Genomic DNA, 24,609 nt, shown 5'->3' with positions numbered 1-24,609 from the left:
GAACATGATTACCACAATGCTGGATATGTAACAGATACTTGCTGGCAATCACTCTGTGTATAGTAGCAACAATAAATATTTTCAACTATTAGAAATGCCCTTTGGACACAAAAAAGAATATTTAGTATAGAAAATTATACAGAAGATACTTAGGCATACACATTAGGTCCAAAACCATGATTCTGAGACTATTCAAGAAAGAGGGTTAATTATAGCCTTTGATCAGTAAACACAAATCATAGCAAAAATTAACATTTATTTCACTCTTATGGACAGAGATATGTACATAACTTCTGATACAGTAGCCAGTAATAAATATAGTCAAAATTTCACAATTAAACTTAACTTGCCCAGCTATCACAGATTCTCATTACTCAATCTGTAAAATTTTTGTTTGGTAATATTTATCCAACTTGACCAATTCTGAACTTCTTGTTCATATGCCGACTATCACTTCTGTGAATATGATAAAGTAGTTTCTCTTCAATATGATTCACTGCTGCCAATGTAAGCACAAGTGTGTTGTGTTTTAACATACTGTAAACGTTGAGACCTGAAATCAAGTAGATGATTTACCAGCTATAGTTATAGAAATATATATTTTTAAAAACAATTAACTGAATGCAAGAAGTTCATGTGGCTCATGTGGAAGAAAAGATAAATTGAGGAACAATCTGTTCAGTGTGTACATTGATTATTGTGTGCCATTCCAAACACTCATGCTTGATGGATTAATATTACAAAAACAACACAGCTCAATATTAGGGATCTTTTAGAACAGAATATGTTTGGCACCTGCTATCTGGCCAGCCACAACTTACAACATGAAGCCTATTTCATTCTCACCTCTTCTTTAGTTTCCATAGTATCTCTCGTTTGCTGTGCCCATACCAACTCCATACAATATCTTTCCTATTTTTGTTTTGTTTTACACTTGTGATTTCTTGTTTTCCACATCTCTTCCTAGTTCTGCCCCAGTACTGTTTCTATTATAACCTCTGTCTTCCTTTTGTTCTTATTCACATTTGTCTTACCAATTTTTTCTACTCTTTTCTTTGACCACTATTATTATATTACTTTATTTCAGCTTTCTTGTCTATTTATTTCACAGTTAGTGTTTCTTTCCAGCTTAACCTACAAATTGGAACTGGAATTTTCTCCCCTTGCATGTTTGTAGTGAAAATGAATACTCCAATTTATAAATCACCAGATTTAAAATCATTTGGAAAACATGACATAGGTGCATAAAAAAGGAGTTGCATTATTAAGGATTCATGCTGAATCTGTCAAATTCCATTTACAACACTACAATAAGCAAGAAAGAACAAAAATGTCACAAACCACTTCATTAAAAATAATAATTAATATAGTAAAATGTTATGTATGTACACAATTTTAACCTAACTAAAACAATGATACATGACAATTACATCACAGTCAAGAGAAAAAAAAATCCAGATAAGCACGAGTAGGACTCACACACACCAAGGGTTCCAAAAAATTTAATTGTGTACCTAGACAGTCCATCCATCCCAGGAATTAAGAATTTCGACCATTGTTGCCTATTATTGGTATTGATACCCACATGATATCAAAATATGTGACACAATTCCATATATTTTGATTGCACTATCGTAGAAGTTTAAGTTGTTTACACCACCAAGGACTCGTGGACTTTGGTGCATGACATAACTTCCAACATGATACAGCTGTCCACTCCTGAGAAAAAGGCTATTAACAACTGAACGGATGGACAGACAGACAGATAATACGATACAAAATATATATTTTATCATGTGATATAATTACAAATTAACAATTTTTGGATCTTTTTCTTTACTTGTACTGTAAAAACTTCCTTTTTGCTAATTTTAATGATTCTAGGTCAGTTGTTGTCAAACTTTGTTGCTCAAGAGCCAATACTGACACTGTGGGGTGGCACCTCGGGCCACGTAGATACCAACCCAATTATTAATTGGTGGTGGTAGTGGTTGTTGTCATTGGGTTGTTGTTGTTGTGGTCTTCAGTCCAAAGACTGATCTGATGCAGCTCTCCATGCTGCTCTATCCCGTGCAAGCCTCTTCACTTCCGAGTAACTACTGCAACCTACATACTTCTGAATCTGCTTAGTGTATTCATTTCTTGGTGTGCCTCTACATTTTTTACCCTCCATGCTTCCCTCCAATACTAAATCTGTAATCCTTTGATGCCTCAGAATGTGTCTTACCAACTGATCTCTTCTTCTAGTGAAGTTGTGCCACAAATTCCTCTTCTCCACTTCTATTCTCTTCTTTCTAAACTGTTTATTGTAAATTTTTGACTTCCATACATGGCTACACTCCATACAAATACTTTCAGAGAATACGTCCTGACCCTCAAATCTATACTCAATGTTAACAAATTTCTCTTCTTCAGCAATGCTTTCCCTTCCATGACCAATCTACTATTTAAATCCTCTCTACTTCGACCGTCATAAGTTATTTTGCTGTCCAAATAGCAAAACTCATCTTCAGAGTCTCATTTCCTAATCTAATTCCCTCAGCATCACCTGATTTAATTCAACTACATTCCATTATCCATGTTTTGGTTTTGTTGATGTTCACCTTATATCCACCTTTTAAGACAATGTCCATTCCGTTCAACTGTTCTTCCAAGTCCTTTGCTGTCAGACAGAACTACAATGTCATCGGCAAACCTCAAGGTCTTTATTTCTTCCCCCTGGATTTTAATCCCTACTCGAAATTTTTCTTTTGTTTTATTTACTGCTTACTCAGTATACAGATTGAATAACATCGAGAATAAGCTACAACCTGTCTCACTCCCTTCTCAACCACTGCTTCCCTGTCGTGACCATAGACTTTTATAACTGCCATTTGGTTTCTATACCAATTGTAAGTAGCCTTTCGCTACCTGCATTTTACTCCTGCCACCTTCAGAATTTGAAAGAGATTATTCTAATCAATATTGTCAAAAGCTTTCTCCTAATCTACAAATGCTATGAATGTAGGTTTGCCTTTCCTTAATCTATCTTCTAAGATAAGTCGTAGGGTCAATATTGCCTCGCGTGTTCCTACATTTTTATGGAATCCAAACTGATCTTCCGTGAGGTCGGCTTCTACCAGTTTTACCATTCATCTGTAAAGAATCTGTGTTAGTATTTTGCAACTGTGACTTATTAAACTGACAGATAGGTAATATTCACACCTGTCAGCACCTGCTTTCTTTGGAATTGGAATTATCATATTCTTCCTGAACTCTGAAAGTATTTCGCCTGTCTCTTACATCTTGCTCACCAGATGGAAGAGTTTTGTCATGGCTGGCACTCCCAAGGCTATCAGTAGTTCTCATGGAATGTTGTCTACTCCTGAGGACTTGTTTTGGTTCTTTCACTGTTCTGTCACATTCTTCACACAGTATCATATCTCCCATCATCATCTACGACCTCCTCCATTTCTGTATTATTGTCCTAAAGTATACCATCCTTGTATAGACCCTCTATACACTACTTCCACCTTTCTGCTTTCCCTTCTTTGCTTAGGATAGGTTTTCCATCTAAGCTATCGATATTCATACAGTGGGTTCTCTTTTCTCCCAAGGTCTCTCTAATTTTCCTGTAGGTGGCATCTATCTTATCCCTAGTCATATAGCCTTCTACATCCTTACATGTGTCCTCTAGCCATTCAAGCTTAGCCGTTTTACTTCCTGTCGATCTCAGTTTTGTGACTTTTGCATTCCTTTTCACGTGCTTCATTTACTGCATTTTTTATATTTTCTCCTTTCGTTAATTAAATTCAATATTTTTTATGTTACCCATCCTTTCCCCTGTTCTTGTCAATCATTCCCTAATGCTCCCTCTGAAACTCCTTACAACTTCTGCTTCTTTCAGTTTATCCAGATTCCCTCTCCTTAAATTCCTACCTTTTTGCAGTTTCTTCAGTTTTAATCTACACTTCATAACAATTAATTGTGGTCAGAGGCCACATCTGCCCCTGCAAATGTCTTAGAATTTAAAACCTGGTTCCTAAACCTCTGCCTCACCATTACGTAATCAATCTGAAACGTTCCGGTGTCACCAGGTCTCTACCACATATACAACCCTCTTTCGCGATTCTTAAACCAAGTGTTAGTGATGATTCAGTTATGCTCTGTGCAAAATTCCACCAGGTGGCTTTCTCTTTCATTCTTTATTCCCAATCCATATTCACCTACTACTTTTCCTTCTGTTCCTTTTCGTACTATCAAATTCCAGTTCCCCATGACTATTAAATTTTTGTCTCCCTTAACTATCTGAATAATTTCTTTTTTCTCATTATACGTTTCTTATAATCTCCTCATCATCTGTGAGGCTAGTTGGCATATAAACGTGTGCTACTGTGGCAGGTATGGGCTTCATGTCTATTTTGGCTACAATAATGCGTTCACTATGTTGTTTGTAATAGCTTATCCACATTCCTATTTTTTAAATTCATTATTAAACCTACTCCTGCATTACCCCCTATTTGCTTAATTAGTGAACTACATAAATTAGTATTGTGTTGTACACTTTTTTTGAAAACCAATTTCTTTTTGTCAAGATTGTTATGTACACACAATTACTGTATTACTAGTTTCCGCAATATATATTGCCGTCCTCAGGTCCATAAAATTGGGTAGTAGTAGTTTCATCACAAAATGCTTACACCATTCTGTCACATGAGGACTATACAATATGCATAAAGAAGTCGAGGCATTACAGTGACATGCCACATGTACAAACATGCCATGCCATTCACACTCGAGAGTTGTACATACTTTATGATACAACATGTCATTGTAATGCCTCGACTTTTTTATGCATATTACATAGTCCTCATGTGACGGAGTCGTGTAAGCACTGTATGATGTAATTGCCACTATCCGCTTTCACGGAGCTGAGACTGCAACCAGTAAACCAGAAATTGTGTTTACATAGTGATCTTGGCAAATAAACTGGTTTCCAAAAGAAGACTACAATACAGAATTATAGATCACCTCCTGCAGTGACTAATCACTTCAGGTAACCATAAATTAGTATGTTATGTGCCTTGAGTGGGCTAGCTATAATACAGGTGCAATAAATTGGCTGCCAGTTCTGATAATTAAAAGTTGGCACCATTCACAATACTTTATGATGACTGCTCTGTTTCAGATATCTGCCACTCTTAGTGACCCCAAAGTTGTGAAATTGTAATTGCCTGAGGAGTGCTGCTACGTTATCTCTGTGAGTTAGTGATTAATTGAACAATAACAGTCATTGTGCTTATATGTAAATGCATTATGTAATATGAGTCACAATCACAAATATTTACAAAATGTTTTCACTGTCATGTTTCTCCTACTTATTGTGTTTTATTACAGTAACTTTAATTGCTACAAATAAGTACCACATCTGATGATTACCATCAGTGTAATGAGCATTCACAAAGCCATGTTACTTCTGTGTCCAAATTTAAACCATAGCAGATGATCGGTATGAGCTACATACAATAGTGAGTTGTCAGTACTGGAGTACAAACAATAAAACATTCCTCCCTCTCATCCACTAACCCCGCAGTGGCTGACCACTTACCCGTTTGCACCTCAGATAAGCGACCAACTTCACTTAGCTCACAAATTCACCAATGTCAATTAAAGAAGCACATCTTAAAATATTAATGTCTTAGTAAGTGGTTTTGCTTGTTAATGAGCAGAAAACTACATTCTTCAAAAGCTATTAACATTAGTTGACATTTTAGGATTTGGTCGTTAGTTGCTAAATGCATATTATTGTAAAAATACAGCTGAGAACCATGGGCCACATGAATACTTGATTTGCACCATAGTTTGACAACCGCTGTTCTAGGTCAATGGGAAGTATCCTATAGGTTTTGATGAGTGAGTTTGTGAGTATCAGAATACGTGACATAAATGGCTGTACCTTTTGATTGCATTGTCTTGAACCTTGAATTTTTTACACCAAAAAAAGGACTGTAGAGCTTAGCATGTGGCATAAATTTCAATTTGATACGTCTACATGTTCCTGAGAAACAGGGTTCTTAACAGACACACAGACAGATGGACAACAAAGCAGTCCTATAAGGCTTCCGTTTTTGCCAACTGAGGTACGGAACCCAAAAAATAAAAGCAGGGAAGGAGCTGAGCAGTATTGCATGGACAGTTGGTTTCCAAATCATACCAGAAAAGACAGAAGTGATGGAACTACACTGGATGAACCACAATATGCCTAGGGATTTACAGGTGGGAGAGATGAAGTTGAAAGGGTGAGAACTTCAAATACTTTTGGCATTGTACTTCATTCAGGGGAATAATGTCCAACCAGAAGTAAATCAATGAATCATTAATGCTTCCATATCATACAACTGACAACCAATCATGAAATTGAGGGTAATCTTAATGAAATTTAAAATTAAGTGCGTAATGCAATAATCCAGGGCTGTTATATGGCATAGAAACATTTGCTATCATCAAGAATGACTCAGAAAAACTGATGGTTTGTGAGAAAAAGATCATGAGAAGGATTTTACCACAGGAAGGAAAAGGGTCAAGGAGACTGAAAAATGAAGAAATATACGATATGAAGAATCAGCCCAATATTGTACTGAACAGGCAATGATTAAGAGACAACAATGGGCTGCAAAGGTATGAGGATAACTTATTATGCTACCGCAAAAGTAATATTGGTAGGAAGGCCAGAGGAAAAGTGTTCCACTAAGTGCCCCCCCCCCCCCCCCCCAGGGAAGGCCAGAACAAGATGGGAGAATTGACTATGGAAAGACTTGCAACAACTAGGATTCACAGGAAACTGGATGAATCTGCACAGGATAGTATACGGCGGAGATAGTCTGTAATGTCAGCAAGTGATCCGTTGCATTTTGGCACATGTCCTATCATCATCTTTGGACCTGTGTGGCGCAATCAGGATGATGACAACAATGTGGGCTGGAATAACTTCAACAGAATGAGATGGAGGAAGTCTCCTAGAATGTTTAGTACAAGTGATTTTGGAATGGAGAGAAGTTGTTGGCTTTGTAGGAAGGGAATAAGGATGTGAGCACTTAAGGATCAATTTAAGAACAAATTATTTCCAAATAGTTCAACTTCACTCAGAGTGAACCTCACTCAGAGAGGTGTCTTACAGTGGTTTCATATCTTTGCAAATCATTGAGATACCCTATCACTCTATATGTTGGTCCTTTCCAGCAACTTCCTGTTCCTAGGTTCTACCTTTCACTATCAGAGACGAGCTCTCTACTTGCAACTTATTCTAGTAATATGCAATCAAATACTTTAATCACAATGGGAGGCAACTGTGAAACAGTACTTGTTCCTCTTTATATTCTGACACACAAGACATATCATCTATTACTTGTTGCTACAACTAGAGACGAACTGTGCAGAGCCTATTCTTTTCTAACAAGCAGAAAACTCAATATTGCAATTGCTGCTAGATATTTATCAGGAACTCAGTTGTCCTCCTTTGAATATGTACAGACTTCTTGTAGTTTCTACTGCATTAGCATCAAAGTGTGATTCTATAGTGACAGCTCCCAAAGACTCTGCTCTTGTACTGTTCCTAGCTGCTTCCTGGTACCCCTTCTAACTCATGGTACTGACTGTCTTGGCCTCCAGCACTAACCGTTCAAATACTGGTTTTGCAGGAACTTTAGTGTGAGTTTCTCCCATAGAGATGTTTCCACCTGACTCTTTCAAAGGTTTGCTGAAGATTCTTGAACATTGTGGCTGCATGCCAGCACCTGCTAATCACACTGGTGCCTGAGGTCATTGTCCTCACTTTTTCTGCCACAAGCTGTCAACAACTCTACTTTATACAGTGCAGTGGCCCACTTTCTGATGTCCATGACATCAGGCTTTATGAGTTGTCTTACGGTTGCTCTTAATAAAGTTTTCCATTTCCTAAGCCATGCCACTTCTTACAGTAATCAAATTCTATAGCCATGACAGATTTGCAAAGTCCATATTTGCTGTTAGTAAGTAAATATGTAGGTAAGTATGTAAAAAAGATGTTGAGAAATGATAAGAGAATGCACAACATACCGTAAGCAGGCATCAGATTGACATGATTAATCGCATCTGTTGCTGCTGTAATATTCCTGGGCATAATATCCAATCTGGAATGAAAACATCAAAATTTTGGTAATGTTATTGCGAAATTACTTAAATGATGGTAGCTGTAATTACAGAGAATGCACCAGAGATTTCACATGAATATCAGTGTAAATAATGTCAGATACCATTAGAAGGAGAGTAGCATGCACTTTCCTGATGGAAAAACATTAAAAACAAAACCAAGTGATAAATCATGAAGTGGGGCAGAATTGTTTGATGGGTGATACTGGTGTTTACAATACTTGAATACAGAAATCTTATGTTGCCCCAATACATACGAGGGGGGACCCAAGACAAACCGGATTGTTGTCATAAAAAATTTATTGACGAACCTTTTTACAAAATTACTTCAGTCACCTTCAAAATACTCTCCATTACATGCAATGCACTTTTCAAGTCTCTTTTCCCACGGTTGGAAGCATGTTTGGAACTCTTCAAGTTTGATATTGTCCAGTGCCCTTTGTGAAGCTGTTTTCACCGCCTCCACATCGTCATAATGCTCCCCTTTTAGCGTTTTTTTCATTCGTGGAAATAGGAAAAAGTCACACAGGGCTAGGTCCGGGGAATGACAGACCACCTCTGAGATGCCAAATAGTGGGTACTCGTAAGGCCCTGTGTGCTGGAGCGTTGTCGTGATGCAGAAACCTGTCACCTGATCGCCAAAGTTCCGGGAGTTTCCTCCTCACATCCTCTCGCAGACGCCTTAAAACATCCAAGTAAAAGTGCTGGTTAACAGTCTGGCCAGGGGGTACGAATTCCCGATGCACAATTCCACGAACATCAAAAAAGACAATGATCATCGTCTTCACATTTGACCTCACTTGCCTTGCTTTTTTTGGTTTGGGAGAGTTGGGAGTCCTCCACTGGCTTGATGCTTGCTTGGTTTCTGGGTCATACCCGTAACACCAACTCTCATCCCCTGTAATGACTTTGTTCAAGAAGTTTGGATCACATGCAATCTCTGTTTTCAAGTCCTGACACACATTCATGCAGATGGTTTTTTGCTCCTGTGTGGGAAGGCGTGGAACAAATTTAGCAGCAACACGTCTCATGTGCAAATCCTCACTCAAAATCCGCTGGCACGAGCTCCAATTGGTTCCTATCTCTGCTGAAATTTGGTCGTTCATTTGGCGATGATCCTCGTTGATCTTTTGGCGGACCTTTTCAATGTTCTCCTCATTTTGCGATGTTGAAGGCTTCAATACACATCTCACCACGTTTTAAGCGCCCAAACCACTCAAAAACCTGTGTGCAGCTCATAGCGTCCTCCAGGAAATCTTCCTGAAGCATTTGGTGTGTCTCCGTTGCATTTTTTTAAAGCAGGAAACAAAATTTCACACACACTCTTTGTTCTTTTAAAGTTGCCATAACAACTTTGCAGAGGTAACCCGCCAACAGTCAGAGAAACACAATACCACACTTGCACGTTCAGCTCTACACTGATGCCGTCTGCACAGCTGTTTCATGAAGGTCTCTACTAACACCATATAGCGTGAGAACCCTGCACTACATCTATGAGCGACAGCGCCCTCGGAGTTCGGTTTCTTTGGGGTCCCCCCTTGTATACCTCTTTTACTATTTGTCTCATATATGTACCAATTCAGAATAGAAAGCTGTGAAAACACTCTCCCCCCCCCCTCCTTCCCCCTAAGATGTTTACAAATGAGCGATAGTTAACTGGTGTGTTAAAATTAGGAAACACAAAATAGTAAAAATAATTTCATTTTGAAGATTAGACCGCTTCAGCTGTAAGTCGTTTCTTTATAAGAATGACTGGTTTCACAGCATTTCAGCTGCATCATCAGTTGCAATAAAGTCAAGTCATGTTCCTAATGAGATTCTGATGATGCAAGCAGCTAAAATGTTTTGAAACGGGTTGTGCTTATTAGTAAAGGACTTACAGCTGAATCGGTCTTATCTTCAAAATGGTATATCCTGGATGTGGCTGCCATGACTTTAAAGTCAACTGCACAAAAACAACAAGCTACCGAAAAAGGTACATGGAAAAAGTTTACTAAAGAGGCCAGTTCTACAATCTGCACTCATCATACCTAGTTAAATGTAATCAGAACAGGAGACCATGAAAAGATGTAGAAATGATAACAGATGAAGGCAAAGATTACTCACGGCATGATATATATCCTCTTGATAACAATGTTGTCTTCTCTCTAGGAAGTGAGTGAAGCACTCTAGTGGCAGTCTATCCCATTCCTGATAATGGATTATGGCAAGTTTGGAAGAGTTACTGGTGGCAACTGAACACTGTAATTCATTGTTTCAATGTATCCCAGACATGCTGCATAGGACTATGATCTGGATATCTCACTGATCAGTCCATGTGGTAAATACTTTCAGCTGAGAGAAATCCATTCATCAGAGCAACTAAATGTGGATGAATATTATCTATGAAGAAGTAACCTGGACCAACTGCTACTCAGAAGTCACACACACAGTTGTAGATGTCCAACATTATGCTTCCCAATAACAGTACATAACCAACACAAGCCAGGTCAATTTTCATGATGTTCCTGCAATTTTGTCACCTGTTGCATTGTCTCCTGATGAATATGCAAGAGCCTTCTGTTCTCAAATGTCCACCTGAGCGCAGCTATGGATGAAAGTTGAGATTTTGTTAGTGTACCTTGTTATCATCTTTTCACTTTTGTTCAGTAATACCTCATTAAGTCTACTGTAGCTATGCAGTATTCTGCAGCTGCAGATTTTCAGGGTAGGTTGATACTGGTTTGTCTCTTGTCCTCCTGAGACCAGTCTTGGCTTTCCTCATAGTTTACCCGATATATGCCTTAAGCACTTACATGGAATATGACGGGATGCCTGGTTTATGGAGCCCTGAGCCATGTTTCACTGCTCATTTTTTTGGAGTTGGACAAAAATGCATTTAATGTTATGCCAAGCCAGGAATCTGCTGATCTTATTCGAAACTCTGCCAGTGTACAGCAGATAGGCCTTTGTTTTATTCTCCTCATCATGTTCTGTTTAATGGGCCTGTACCTCCCTCCTGAAAGCACACATTGGATCTGAGATATCCATTTTTCTTGAATATGTCTTTAAAGTGGCTGAGCTGTGTTCTTAGTAAGATATTGCCTGGCTCTTGAAGACCAGTGTACATAGAACAGAATCATTCTGTGAACTAAAGTGGGATTCATCTGCGAAGATAATACTTTTCCATTCATTCATGGTCCAATCTCACTGTGACAGTCTATACAATTAATGATCCCATATGTGCATTTCCCTGATTAGAGCACATACTTCTGGGCATCTGGCACACTATTTATACAGAGTGAATGGAAACTGCAGCTCCTGAGATAGCTGCACATATGAACTTTGCTAACAAAGTCTTTCTGACTTCATTGGATTTTTTTCGAACTGTTAAGACCAGATATTGCATTTGGTTGGCCTTGTACTGATCACTAACAACAATTTGCTCTAAACTGTACCTGCCGCCGGATCTTTTGTGGCACATTCCACACTACTGAGACTATTGTTTGACCCTGACCAGCTTCAAGGCTTCTCAGAATTCTGCTAAGGAAACAAAGCCCAAATGGCATCTTTGATGGGCATCACATTGTTAAATTCACAAAGAGGCTACTCTCTGCTCCTGACAAAAGTACAAACTGACAGACATAATGGGTCAGTCTACTGGACTACTTATTGCTACTTTTTTTTTATTGTATGCCTAGTTGAAACAGGCAGTTATACTTTACTACACATAAGCAGCATTCTGAATTTTGGGGAAATGACCATTTTTAGTAAATGCATAATTTCCTATTTTTGTTTTCCATTTTCCTACAACTGGACTTGATTTTTGGTTACATTTTTTTAGCTGATTTGGCAGAGGCCTTTTTTTAGGACAAATCATGACAATAGGTTCCCCTCCCTTAAAAGTATCTCAGCCAGTTAAGAGATTTCTTCATTGCACATACAGGAGGGCACAAACACCATAAAGCTGCCTGGAATTATCGGTTCTTCATCAAAATGTGCAGTCCATTAAAAATTAAGTACAACAGCTCAAACTGAATTAAAGTCATTGAACAGGATGGTGGTATGCATTAATAAGATCAATGGCATGGAGGTAATGAATCACAGCATATTGTGCTATCATCATATGAAAGTGCAAGTCGCTACTCTAGAAATATCTTAAGGGGGGTGGGGAGGAAATGTTTATTTATCTCAGTGGTGGCACACATTTTAAAGCTGGAGCACATCTTATCACAATTAATGTAGATAAGCATTTTGAATCGGCAGCCATTAAACTAATGAAGCTAGATATCTACAAGAAGTTAATCATTCTATGTGCATACTGCTCACTAGTGGTAATGTGGACATCTTCTTTAATAAATTAACTGAAGACCTGGCAAGAGCTTCAGCCCCCCAAAACAAACATAATACTATGTGGGGCTGAATATGAACACAGGATGAAATTAGAAATAAGTTCTAAACATTCTGAGCCCCTTTCACATGGCACAGGTGGTAAACAGAGGACTATTAGGATATCAAAAAGTACAGCATCAATCTTAGACTACACACTTACAGATATCAACAGTGAAACTTTTAAAATTTTTTCAAATATCCTGGCCTTTTGAGATCATTACTTCAGACAATAAAGCTAATGACAAGTTTGGTAAAAACCCCACAACTGCTGGCAGGGCTACAAAAGAATCTTCTCCGAGAGTAATATACATAATTGCTCTAGTGCACTGGCAAATCAAACCTGGTGTATGAAAAAACAATGGCCATTAAAATTGCTACATCAAGAAGAAATGCAGATGATAAACGGGTATTCATTGGACAGATATATTATACTAGAAATGTCATGTGATTACATTTTCATGCAATTTGGGTGCATAGATCCTGAGAAATCAGTACCCAGACAACCACCTCTGGCCGTAATAACAGCCTTGATACGCCTCGGCATTGAGTCAAACGAGCTTGGATGGTGTATACCGGTACAGCTGCCCACGCAGCTTCAACACGATACCACAGTTCATCAAGAGTAGTAACTGGCGTATTGTGACGAGCCAGTTGCTCGGCCACCATTGACCAGACTTTTTCAATTGTTGAGAAATCTGGAGAATGTGCTGGCCAGGGCAGCAGTAGAACATTTTCTGTATCCAGAAAGGCCCGTACAGCACCTGCAACATGCGGTCGTGCATTATCCTGCTGAAATGTAGAGTTTCGCAGGGATTGAATGAAGGGTAGAGCTACGGGTCGTAACACATCTGAAATGTAGCGTCCACTGTTCAAATTGCCGTCAATGCGAACAAGAGGTGACCAAGATGTGTAACCACTGGCACCCCATACCATCACGCCGGGTGATACGGCAGTATCTACATCTACATCCATACTCCGCAAGCCACCTGACGGTGTATGGCGGAGGGTACCTTGAGTACCTCTGTCGGTTCTCCCTTCTATTCCAGTCTCGTATTGTTCGTGGAAAGAAGGATTGTCGGTATGCCTCTGTGTGGGCTCTAATCTCTATGGTTTTATCCTCGTGGTCTCTTCGCGAGATATACGTAGGAGGGAGCAATATACTGCTTGACTCTTCGGTGAAGGTATGTTCTTGAAACTTTGACAAAAGCCCATACCGAGCTACTGAGCGTCTCTCCTGCAGAGTCTTCCATTGGAGTTTATCTATCATCTCCGTAACTCTTTCGCGATTACTAAATGATCCTGTAACGAAGCGCGCTGCTCTCCGTTGGTTCTTCTCTATATCTTCTATCAACCCTATCTGGTACGGATCCCACACTGCTGAGCAGTATTCAAGCAGTGGGCGAACAAGCGTACTGTAACCTACTTCCTTTGTTTTCGGATTGCATTTCCTTAGGATTCTTCCAATGAATCTCAGCCTGGCATCTGCTTTACCGACGATCAACATTATATGATCATTCCATTTTAAATCACTCCTAATGTGTACTCCCAGATAATTTATGGTATTAACTGCTTCCAGTTGCTGACCTGCTATTTTGTAGCTAAATGATAAAGGATTTATCTTTCTGTGTATTCTCAGCACATTACACTTGTCTACATTGAGATTCAATTGCCATTCCCTGCACCATGCATCAATTCGCTGCAGATCCTCCTGCATTTCAGTACAATTTTCCATTGTTACAACCTCTCGATACACCACAGCATCATCTGCAAAAAGTCTCAGTGAACTTCCAATGTCATCCACCAGGTCATTTATGTATATTGTGAATAGCAACGGTCCTATGACACTCCCCTGCGGCACACCTGAAATCACTCTTACTTCGGAAGACTTCTCTCCATTGAGAATGACATGCTGCGTCCTGTTATCTAGGAACTCCTCAATCCAATCACACAATTGGTCTGATAGTCCATATGCTCTTACTTTGTTCATTAAACGACTGTGGGGAACTGTATCGAACGCCTTGCGGAAGTCAAGAAACACGGCATCTACCTGTGAACCCGTGTCTATGGCCCTCTGAGTCTCGTGGACGTGCTGATTCCTACAGAGTAGATTTCTAGTCTCCAGAAAAGTCATTATACTCGAACACAATACGTGTTCCAAAATTCTACAACTGATCGACGTTAGAGATATAGGTCTATAGTTCTGCACATCTGTTCGACGTCCCTTCTTGAAAACGGGGATGACCTGTGCCCATTTCCAATCCTTTGGAATGCTACGCTCTTCTAGAGACCTACGGTACACCGCTGCAAGAAGGGGGGCAAGTTCCTTCGCGTACTCTGTGTAAAATTGAACTGGTATCCCATCAGGTCCAGAGGCCTTTCCTCTTTTGAGCGATTTTAATTGTTTCTCTATTCCTCTGTCGTCTATTGCGATATCTACCATTTTGTCGTCTGTGCGACAATCTAGAGAAGGAACTACAGTGCAATCTTCCTCTGTGAAACAACTTTGGAAAAAGACATTTAGTATTTCGGCCTTTAGTCTGTCATCCTTTGTTTCAGTACCATTTTGGTCACAGAGTGTCTGGACATTTTGTTTTGATCCACCTACCGCTTTGACATAAGACCAAAATTTCTTAGGATTTTCTGCCAAGTCAGTACATAGAACTTTACTTTCGAATTCATTGAATGCCTCTCGCATAGCCCTCCTAACACTACATTTTGCTTCGCGTAATTTTTGTTTGTCTGCAAGGCTTTGGCTATGTTTATGTTTGCTGTGAAGTTCCCTTTGCTTCCGCAGCAGTTTTCTAACTCGGTTGTTGTACCACGGTGGCTCTTTTCCATCTCTTACGATCTTGCTTGGCACATACTCATCTAACGCATAATGTACAACGGATTTGAACTTTGTCCACTGATCCTCAACACTATCTGTACTTGAGACAAAACTTTTGTGTTGAGCCAACAGGTACTCTGAAATCTGCTTTTTGTCACTTTTTCTAAACAGAAAAATCTTCCTACCCTTTTTTTATATTCCTATTTACGGCTGAAATCATCGATGCCGTAACCGCTTTATGATCGCTGATTCCCTGTTCTGCGTTAACTTTTTCAAATAGTTCGGGTCTGTTTGTCACCAGAAGGTCTAATATGTTATCGCCACGAGTCGGTTCTCTGTTTAACTGCTCAAGGTAGTTTTCAGATAAAGCACTTAAAAAAATTTCACTGGATTCTTTGTCCCTGCCACCCGTTATGAACGTCTGAGTCTCCCAGTCTATATCTGGCAAATTAAAATCTCCATCCAGAACTATAACATGGTGGGGAAATCTACTCGAAATATTTTCCAAATTATCCTTCAGGTGCTCAGCCACAACAGCTGCTGAGCCAGGGGGCCTATAGAGACATCCAATTACCATGTCTGAGCCTGCTTTAACCGTGACCTTCACCCAAATCATTTCACATTTCGGATCTCCGTCAATTTCCTTCGATACTATTGCACTTATTATCGCTATAAACACGCCTCCCCCTTCACTGTCCAGCCTGTCTCTGCGGTATACATTCCAATCTGAGTTTAGGATTTCATTACTGTTTATGTCTGGTTTCAGCCAACTTTCTGTCCCTAGTACTATATGGGCGTTGTGACCGTTTATTAATGAGAGCAGTTCTGGGACCTTTCTGTAGACGCTCCTGCAGTTTACTATTAGCACATTAATATTGTTATTCCCTGTTGCATTTTGCCTACTCCTACCTTGCCGCGTCTCAGGAGGCGTCTTGTCAGGCCTAGGGAGGGGATTCTCTAACCTAAGAAACCCCCATGTGCACTCCACACGTACTCTGTTACCCTTGTAGCCGCTTCCGGCGTGTAGTGCACGCCTGACCTATTCAGGGGGACCCTACATTTCTCCACCCAATAGCGGAGGTCAAGAAATTTGCACTCCAGATCTCCGCAGAATCGTCTGAGCCTCTGGTTTAAGCCTTCCACTCGGCTCCAAACCAGAGGACCGCGATCGGTTCTGGGAACAATACTACAAATAGTTAGCTCCGATTTCACCCCGCGAGCGAGGCTTTCCGCCTTCAACAATTCCGCCAACCCCCTGTACGAACTGAGGATGACCTCTGAACCTAGACGGCAGGAGTCATTGGTGCCGACAGGAACTCCTGTCTGTGATGCAGCGTCAAGGGTAACTGCAGCCATGGTCTCCGAGCTGATAGTCCGTGCTGCTGCAAACGTTGTTGAACTGTTCGTGCAGATGATTGTTGTCTTGCAAATGTCCCCATCTGTTGACTCAGGGATCGAGACGTGGCTGCACGATCTGTTACAGCCATGCGGATAAGATGCCTGTCATCTTGACTGCTAGTGATACGAGGCCGTTGGGATCCAGCACGGCATTCTGTATTACCCTCCTGAACCCACCAATTCCATATTCTGCTAACAGTCATTGGATCTCGACCAATGCGAGCAGAAATGTCGCGATACAATAAACCGCAATCGTGATAGCCTGCAATCCGACCTTTATCAAAGTCGGAAACATGATGGTACACATTTCTCCTCCTTACACGAGGCATCACAACAGCGTTTCACCAGGCAACGCCGGTCAACTGCAGTTCGTGTATGAGAAATCGGTTGGAAACTTTCCTCATGTCAGCACGTTGTAGGTGTCACCACCGGCACCTACCTTATGTGAATCCTCTGAAAATCTAAACATTTGCATATCACAGCATCTTCTTCCTGTCAGTTAAATTTCGCCTATGTAGCACGTCATCTTCATGCTGTAGCAATTTTAATGGCCAATAGTGTAAGTTCTCTGAAACCTGCACATGGTTTAAATTAATTTCTGAGCAGAAAATTCCAAAAGTAGCCACTTCTACAGCAGCAGCAAAAGAAAATAGATGGATAACTGGAGGTATTACAAAGCTCTCACAGACACTTAACTTTGTCAGTTTTTACAATACCACTACACTAACCCACAGTCACTTGATTACTATTAAAAGTATTAAAAAATATACAGGAGAGAGCCGCTTACTGGAAAAAAAAAAGAATTCAACGACAAAATAATAAATAGTGCACAAAATAAAAGCAAAGTAATTTTGGGTGTCATAAAACAAGAAAATGGAAAAGACAGACACAAGTTTAATAACATACAAATAAAATATGAGGGCAGAACAATAGAAAATCCTTAGAACTTGTCAAATTCTGTAAATGACTACTTCTCTGGTATTGCGGAGAAGTTGCAACAAAATCTTCCTAAAACATATGTAGCACCCACAAGACTTACACAGCAAGCACATCCTGCGGATTTGATGGAAAAATTAGGTCATGGTCATTTCTTTTCAAAAATTGATCTCCAGGAGGCCTCCCTCCAGCTATCTTTAGATGAAGAGTCAAAGAATCCAGTTTCAGCAGTTCCCATTCAGTAGCAGTTTCAGCAGTTCCCATTCAGTAGCACTTTCGTCCCAGCTATTTTCTAAAGTTTCCTTGAGCAACTCACATCACAAGTACCTTCTTGTTCTAACTATCTAGGTGATACAGTTGTCTCTGGTCATACACCAGCAGGACACTTACCAAACTGGAAGGCATTGTTTCAAGTATTGTTCAGAGTCAGACTGACGTGCAACTACTCCAAGTGTTGCTTCTTTCACACGGAAATTGAGTACCTTGGCCACGTCATATCACTCCCTGCCCAAAGATGAAAGTCATCAGCAGAGCTCCTGCATGGTCAACACCACAGGACTTCACTCCATTTGTTATGTCTGCCACACAGGCCTTATGTCCCTCCTTCCAACCCACAGTTCTGATCTCAGCAACCAGTGTTATTTTGTGCATTTGGCAGGGGTTGGAGATGGGAATGTGGTGTGGTGTCTGAGGTGGTATCCCATTCGACCTACATAATCCATGGTCCAGCAGGCATCAGAACAAGCTTTGGCCAAATCCACTCAGGAGATTTTGCTGCTCTCTTTCTGTTCACAGATCCAACATGCAGCCAGGGCATGCAGCAGCCACCGTCATAGTTTCAGATGTCACCTCCAGCAGTGGGAGACATCCATGGACGCTGACCTGGCACTGCTGCCAGCATCACAGTTGTACTGGCACCTCTTCACACAGCCAGCAACAGGGTCGCACTCGGTTTCCTGGTCGGATGCCCTGGAGGATGCAGATGTAATCGCCAGCAGCCTGCCTGTCGCGTCATCTACCTCTGTGCCTATGGCCACTGAAGCGCACCCTGTGACTGGTTTTCTGGTCAGAATTTTCAGCCACACACAGTGTGTATACTGCGTTGTGGGTGGGTGCTTGGCATCGACTGAAGATTTGACACCTACCTCCTCAATTATCTTGGGGCTTCATCTCTCCCCCCCCCCCCCCTCCCCACCCCACCCCACCACGTGGCCCATCTCCATACCCAATACTAGGGCAGATGATTGAGAGAGGGGAGATGGGGAATGTGGTGTCATTTAGTATTGAGAGTGGTGCAAGAAATACCAACCACTGTGGAACTACTGAACAGTAAAGTGGTATCATGAGGCACCAATGAGATTCTAGAAAGAAGCCATGCCTCCTGTAGTTCTGAGGCACCACCGCCACCACACCTTTGCCATCAAACAGTGTTGCCAGAAGCCAGGAGGGCAGTTCTGTTGAAGGTCGGATCCTGCCCACTTCCAGGAAGTTCCTACTGCACTAACATCATTGTGCTTTCTACTCACCATGAGACAGCCTGTGTCAATCATTGGGGAGTGAAGAGACTTCCGTCTCCTGTGAACTGTGCCTATGCACCAACGCTAGCAGAACTGTATCAACAAGTGTTTACAAATTTGTGTTTTCTAGCAACTGTAGTGAAGCCAAAGTAAGGTCATTCAAAACTTGTATTGATTCACCACTCATTCAGTAGTCGTGGCTCATTTAGTGTGTTCTGAACTTTAAGTCCACAGGTGCAGCTCCATAGCTACAGCCGAACATGACAAGCAAAGATAAGTTTTGTTGCAATTAATAAAGTATTACTTTTTCGGAGTTTGCTAATTTGCTGTAATATCACTAGCCACCGCATTGTCCAGAAGTCAGACACAACACTAACGACTGGGCAATATGTAAATGTAGCACTGAACATAAAGAAAGCAAACAGTATGCACTTCAGCCTAAAGAATGATCACATTTCTGTCACATTAAGCACAGATGATAAATTTGTAGATTGTGTAACAAACAAAAAGTTTTTAGGGATGAATACTGAAAGTCAGCTGACATGGAATGAACACGTAAAGATGCTGGCAAAAAGAAAAAGAACATCATCAGCGTTCTCTGTTCTTAGAGTTCTATCATTAATTTGTTACAGACCACATCTTGTGGTGACATACTATTCCTATGTATTTCCATTTCTTGGCTATGATAACCTTTTTTGGGGATCAATGGCACAAAAAATGGGTACAGTCTTTAAACTGCAGAAAAGGGCTGTAAAAATAATAGCTAGAAATAGGAACCAGGCTCACTGTAAAGAACTGTTAAAAAACTATGCATCCTTACTGTTGTAACAAATGAGTGCACTATCAATCTGTTGTGCATATCAAGGAAAACAGTACTAGGTATTTCACTAATAGTTCTACAGATAATCATGGAACATAAGCCAGTTTGGACTTACATTTATCAAGGGAAAACAATCAAAAAATTCAAAACATCATTTTCTATCACGGAATTAAATTGTATAATAAATTGACCAAGGAGATGAAAAATATTCTTAAAATACAACTGTTTAAAAAGGCAACTAAAACCTTCTTCATGAATAATGCACACTACACCATCAAAGATTATGTATATTTAGAGTAGCAGTTAATAATGAAAGGGGATAACTTCAACACTGTATCACACTACATTACTGTAATGCTTTTGCAAGAAAATTATGTGCCAAGATCTACAGTGCATGATAGCAATGTCTTGTCATTATCCTGTGCCTAAAATTTCACTAATCATGGTGGGCACGGGAGGAGGGGGGGGGGGGGGGGGGGGGGGGGAGGGGGTACTAACTCAGTTATGCCCTTTCTGATACTAGAGTTGAAAAGTCATTAATGTTGTGGCTTTTTTGAGTGAACTTCTGCCCATGTATCCAAAAAACTATAAATGCAAAAATGACCAAATATGCTGATATCATAAAAAAAACCACACGGAACATGGTCACAAAAGTAGAGCTTCCTAAACCAATTACACTAAGAGATTAAACAGTTCAAACTTGACAAGAATTCTTTTGTGATACACAGCCGTCATTCCATCATCACACTCAGTCTTTTCACTTCTCTCCTTTTTCGATGCCCCCCCCCCCCCCCCCAAGCTCTCACCCCTGCCCTCCACCTAACCTGCAGCACTTCACTGTCCACCAGCCCTACCATACTATTCCATACCCCTACCCAGTCGCCACTCGTATCATGCCCTGCTGCTGCTGCTACTCGCGGTGTGGTTTCAGTTGCCTGAGACTGCAGTTGTTTGTGAGAGTTGTGTGTGTGTGTGTGAGTGAGAGAGAGAGAGAGAGAGAGAGAGAGAGAGAGAGAGAGGTGAAGGCCTTAAGGACTGAAAGCATTATTTGTGACAGTCTTTTGTTGTGCCTGCCTGTGACTCAGCATGTCTGCTATATGGTGAGTAGCAACTTTCCTTTTCATAACATTGTTACACTCCATCCTAAATTCTCTATTGTTTGATTTTTGCCTGATGGCTTTTCTTTAATCATAACCCAGTGTTGTTTTCCTATGTTACTATTTTCTTATGCATCACTATACCCAATGTCTGTCCTCCTTTCTTTTCTTTCCTGTGTTCCTCTTGTTGCCTTACATACCGCACTGCACGCTCTACTTATGAGCCATACTGTTCAACCGTCTCGGCCGTGCACAACAGACAGCTACAAGACCACACTGATTGTCGGTGCAGCATCTTATGTGCCACATTACTCTTGCCAATATAATTAATCCTATACTTTCAAACTGATCACTTTCCCTGCGTCACTCTCCTGTATTTCCATGTTATTTCCAGCAGCTTTCAAAAGGCTCTGAGCACTATGGGACTTAACATCTGAGGTCATCAGTCCCCCTCTCCCTCAGCTTTCAGTGCCACATGATCTTGTATCTCATCCTATGAACCCCTCCCCAACCCCACTCTTTCTCCATTGTATCCCAGTTTGCACCCACTAATTCAACCTCATCCACTCACATCTGCCGTCCCCCTTCTTCACACTTATCCTACCTTAGACCTGTACCGATAGTAATAAATATTTTTTAATTATTTATTCTTTACTTTGATTCTTGTGACTTATCTCCAATTTTAGTGAGTTTTCGCCTTTCACTATTGTCGAATCCCTCAGATTTCATTTTGTTTCCTCCTTTTGCATCCATTTCATCATTTTCATGAATTTTCAGACATATTTGGGTTTATTTTTGCAAAATTTTTCTGATGTAATTCTATGTTATTTACTAATTTTTTGCATTTTTTCCACAAGCATGGATCCTTGCTCCTTCCATCAGCATCAATACAGAAGTTTCCTTATCCCTAGCCAGATCCAAGTTCCACATATTGTTCCTGCATTGTTGCTTGGCTCGTGGAATCCCCCCGAATGGCCTTAACCATCAAATTACCCATCTCTGGCTGCCACCCCTCCTTCCACAAAGACCTCCAATCCACCAATCCTTAGCCCTCATCAACATAGTCCTACAAAACCGTATCAACCAAGCACAAACCTCCTTGCAGTACCTTCTCTCCATCCACAAAATTCTCCTGGCTATGCAATCCCAAATTCTTGGAACTCATAACACACATTGAAACTCACCTCCAGAAGCTTTAGCCCCATGGAAATTTCAGTTCTTTCCAAAGGACTCACCTTTTGCCCCACTTCCAAATTCAATAATGCAGGACTTGTTAAAGACCTTCTCGCGTTCTCCTGGTCCCTACAGTGGAAACACTTTTTCGCCACCAACCCTAACAATCAGACTCAAACAAGGATCCAAGGACCAATAATGAACCATACCTAACTCAGTTCACTCCTCCATCCAACTGTGATCCAGCCCCACTGTCACCAAATCACCCCTGTTAACTTTCCAGACTTTCTTAACCTCAAACCTTGCCTTGCCATCATTCCTCAAATCCCTCAACACGCAAACTAACCTTACATCCAGATAAAGCACCACAGCCCACCACTTAAAAACTGATCCTGACAAAGGCTCCACCACTGTTGAATTGAACCGCAACGATTACCTGGTGGAAGGACTCCACCAGTTGTCAGATACTTCCACATACAAACCTTGCTACAGTGACCCCATTCCAGAAATCCAGCAGGATCTCCAGTCACTACTCAAATCCTTAGACCCATCCGAAAGCTACTTCCAGAGTCCATCTCTCTACTCGCCCCTACCACTCCCCGCACTCCTACCTTCTACATGCTTTCTGAAGTCCATAAACTTAACCACCCAGGACATGGGCGGTTACTGTGCTCCCAATGGGAGAATCTCTGCTGTCATAAACCCACCTTCAACCTATTACCAAGAACGTACCATCCTGCATAAAAGATTGATGCCACCTCCCTTTGCACTAACATTCCTAATGCCCACACCCTTACTGCTATTGAACACTATCTTTCCCAATGCCCGACAGATTCCAAATCAACAACCTCCTTCCTTCTCGCCAAGGCCAACTATATCCGTACCCACAATTATTTCTCCTTTGAAGGCATTACCTACAAACAATCCGGGGTATGGCTGTGGGCACCTGCAGAGCACCATCCTATGGCAACTTATTAATGGACCATCTACAGGAATTCTTCCTAAAAACCCAGAACCCTGAACCCCTCACCTGGTTCAGATTCACTGATGACATCTTTGTGATCTGGATTGAGGGTGAGGATATCCTGTTCACATTCCTCCAGAACCTCAACTACTTCTCCCACATTTGCTTCACCTGGTCCTACTCAATCCAACAAGTCACCTTCCTAGATGTTGACCTCCACCTCAAGGATGGTTGCATCAGTACCTCCATCCATATCAAACCTACTAACCACCAGCAATACCTCCACTTCAACTGCTGCCACCCATTCTATACCAAGAAGTCTTTTCCATATGGCCTAGCCACCCATGGTCGTCATATCTGCAGTGACGAGTGGTCCCTCTCGAAATATACCAAGAGGTCTCACTGGAGACTTCACAGACGATAATTATCATCCCAACAAAAAGAAATCTTCCATGCCTTATATTTCCAGTCCTCCACCACCTCTCAATGTCCCACCATCTGGCCACTGAGGAGCATTCCCCTCATAACTCAGTACCACCCAGGACTGGAGCAACTGAACTGAATTACATTCTCCGCCAGGGTTACGACTACCTCTTGTCATGCCCTGAAATGAGAAATGTCCTGTCCACTATCCTTTTCACCCCTCCCACATGATATACTGCCATCCACCAAACCTACAAAATATACTTGTCCATCCTTACACAACCCCTGCTCCCAACCCCTTACCTCATGGCACATATCCCAGTAATAGACCTAGATGCAAGACCTGTCTGATATATCCTACCACCACCACCACCACCTACTCCAGTCCGGTCACAAACATAACCTATCCCATCAAAGGCAGGGGTACCTGTGAAGCCAGTCATGTGATCTACAAACTAAGCTGCAAACCACATGCTGCATTCTATCTGGGCATGACAACCAACAAGCTGTCTGTCCGCATGAATGGCCACTGACAAACTGTGGCCAAGAAACAAGTGGACCACCCTGTTGCTGAGCACGGTGCCAAACATCACATCCTTCATTTCAATGACTGCTTCACAGCCTGTGCCATATGGATCCTTCCCACCAACATCAGCTTTTCTGATTTGCGCAGGTGGGAACTCTCCCTGCAATATATCCTACGTTCCCATAACCCTCCTGGCCTCAATCTTCGTTAGTCACTGTCCTCACCCATCCAGCCACATCCCTGTTCCCATTCCAGCACTACACAGCCGTCATTCCACCATCACACACAGTCTTTATAAATCTCCCCTTTTTCGCTATTCCCCTTCCCCCTTTCCCCATCTCTCCCCTGCCTTCTGTCTAACCTGCAGCACTTCACTCTCCGCCACCACTAC

At 41.2% G+C, this 24,609-nt stretch overlaps 1 protein-coding gene across 1 annotated transcript in view; it reads right to left on the bottom strand.

Annotated features, from left to right (window-relative positions):
* Positions 1-236: 236 nt before the first annotated feature.
* Positions 237-24,609, bottom strand: part of LOC126092009 (39S ribosomal protein L4, mitochondrial) — a 54,180-nt gene continuing 29,807 nt past the window's right edge. The window contains exons 5-6 of the mRNA XM_049907388.1: positions 8,074-8,147; positions 237-553 (exon numbers count right to left, since the gene is read on the bottom strand). Coding sequence (XP_049763345.1) covers positions 405-553; positions 8,074-8,147 — 223 coding nt within the window. The 3' untranslated portion in view covers positions 237-404. The remainder of the gene's footprint in view (positions 554-8,073; positions 8,148-24,609) is intronic.

Source organism: Schistocerca cancellata, chromosome 7, assembly GCF_023864275.1.
Source record: "Schistocerca cancellata isolate TAMUIC-IGC-003103 chromosome 7, iqSchCanc2.1, whole genome shotgun sequence".
Lineage (NCBI taxonomy): Eukaryota > Metazoa > Arthropoda > Insecta > Orthoptera > Acrididae > Schistocerca > Schistocerca cancellata.
Note: the sequence above shows the minus strand (reverse complement) of the source record. Positions and strands in the feature narration are given on the sequence as shown.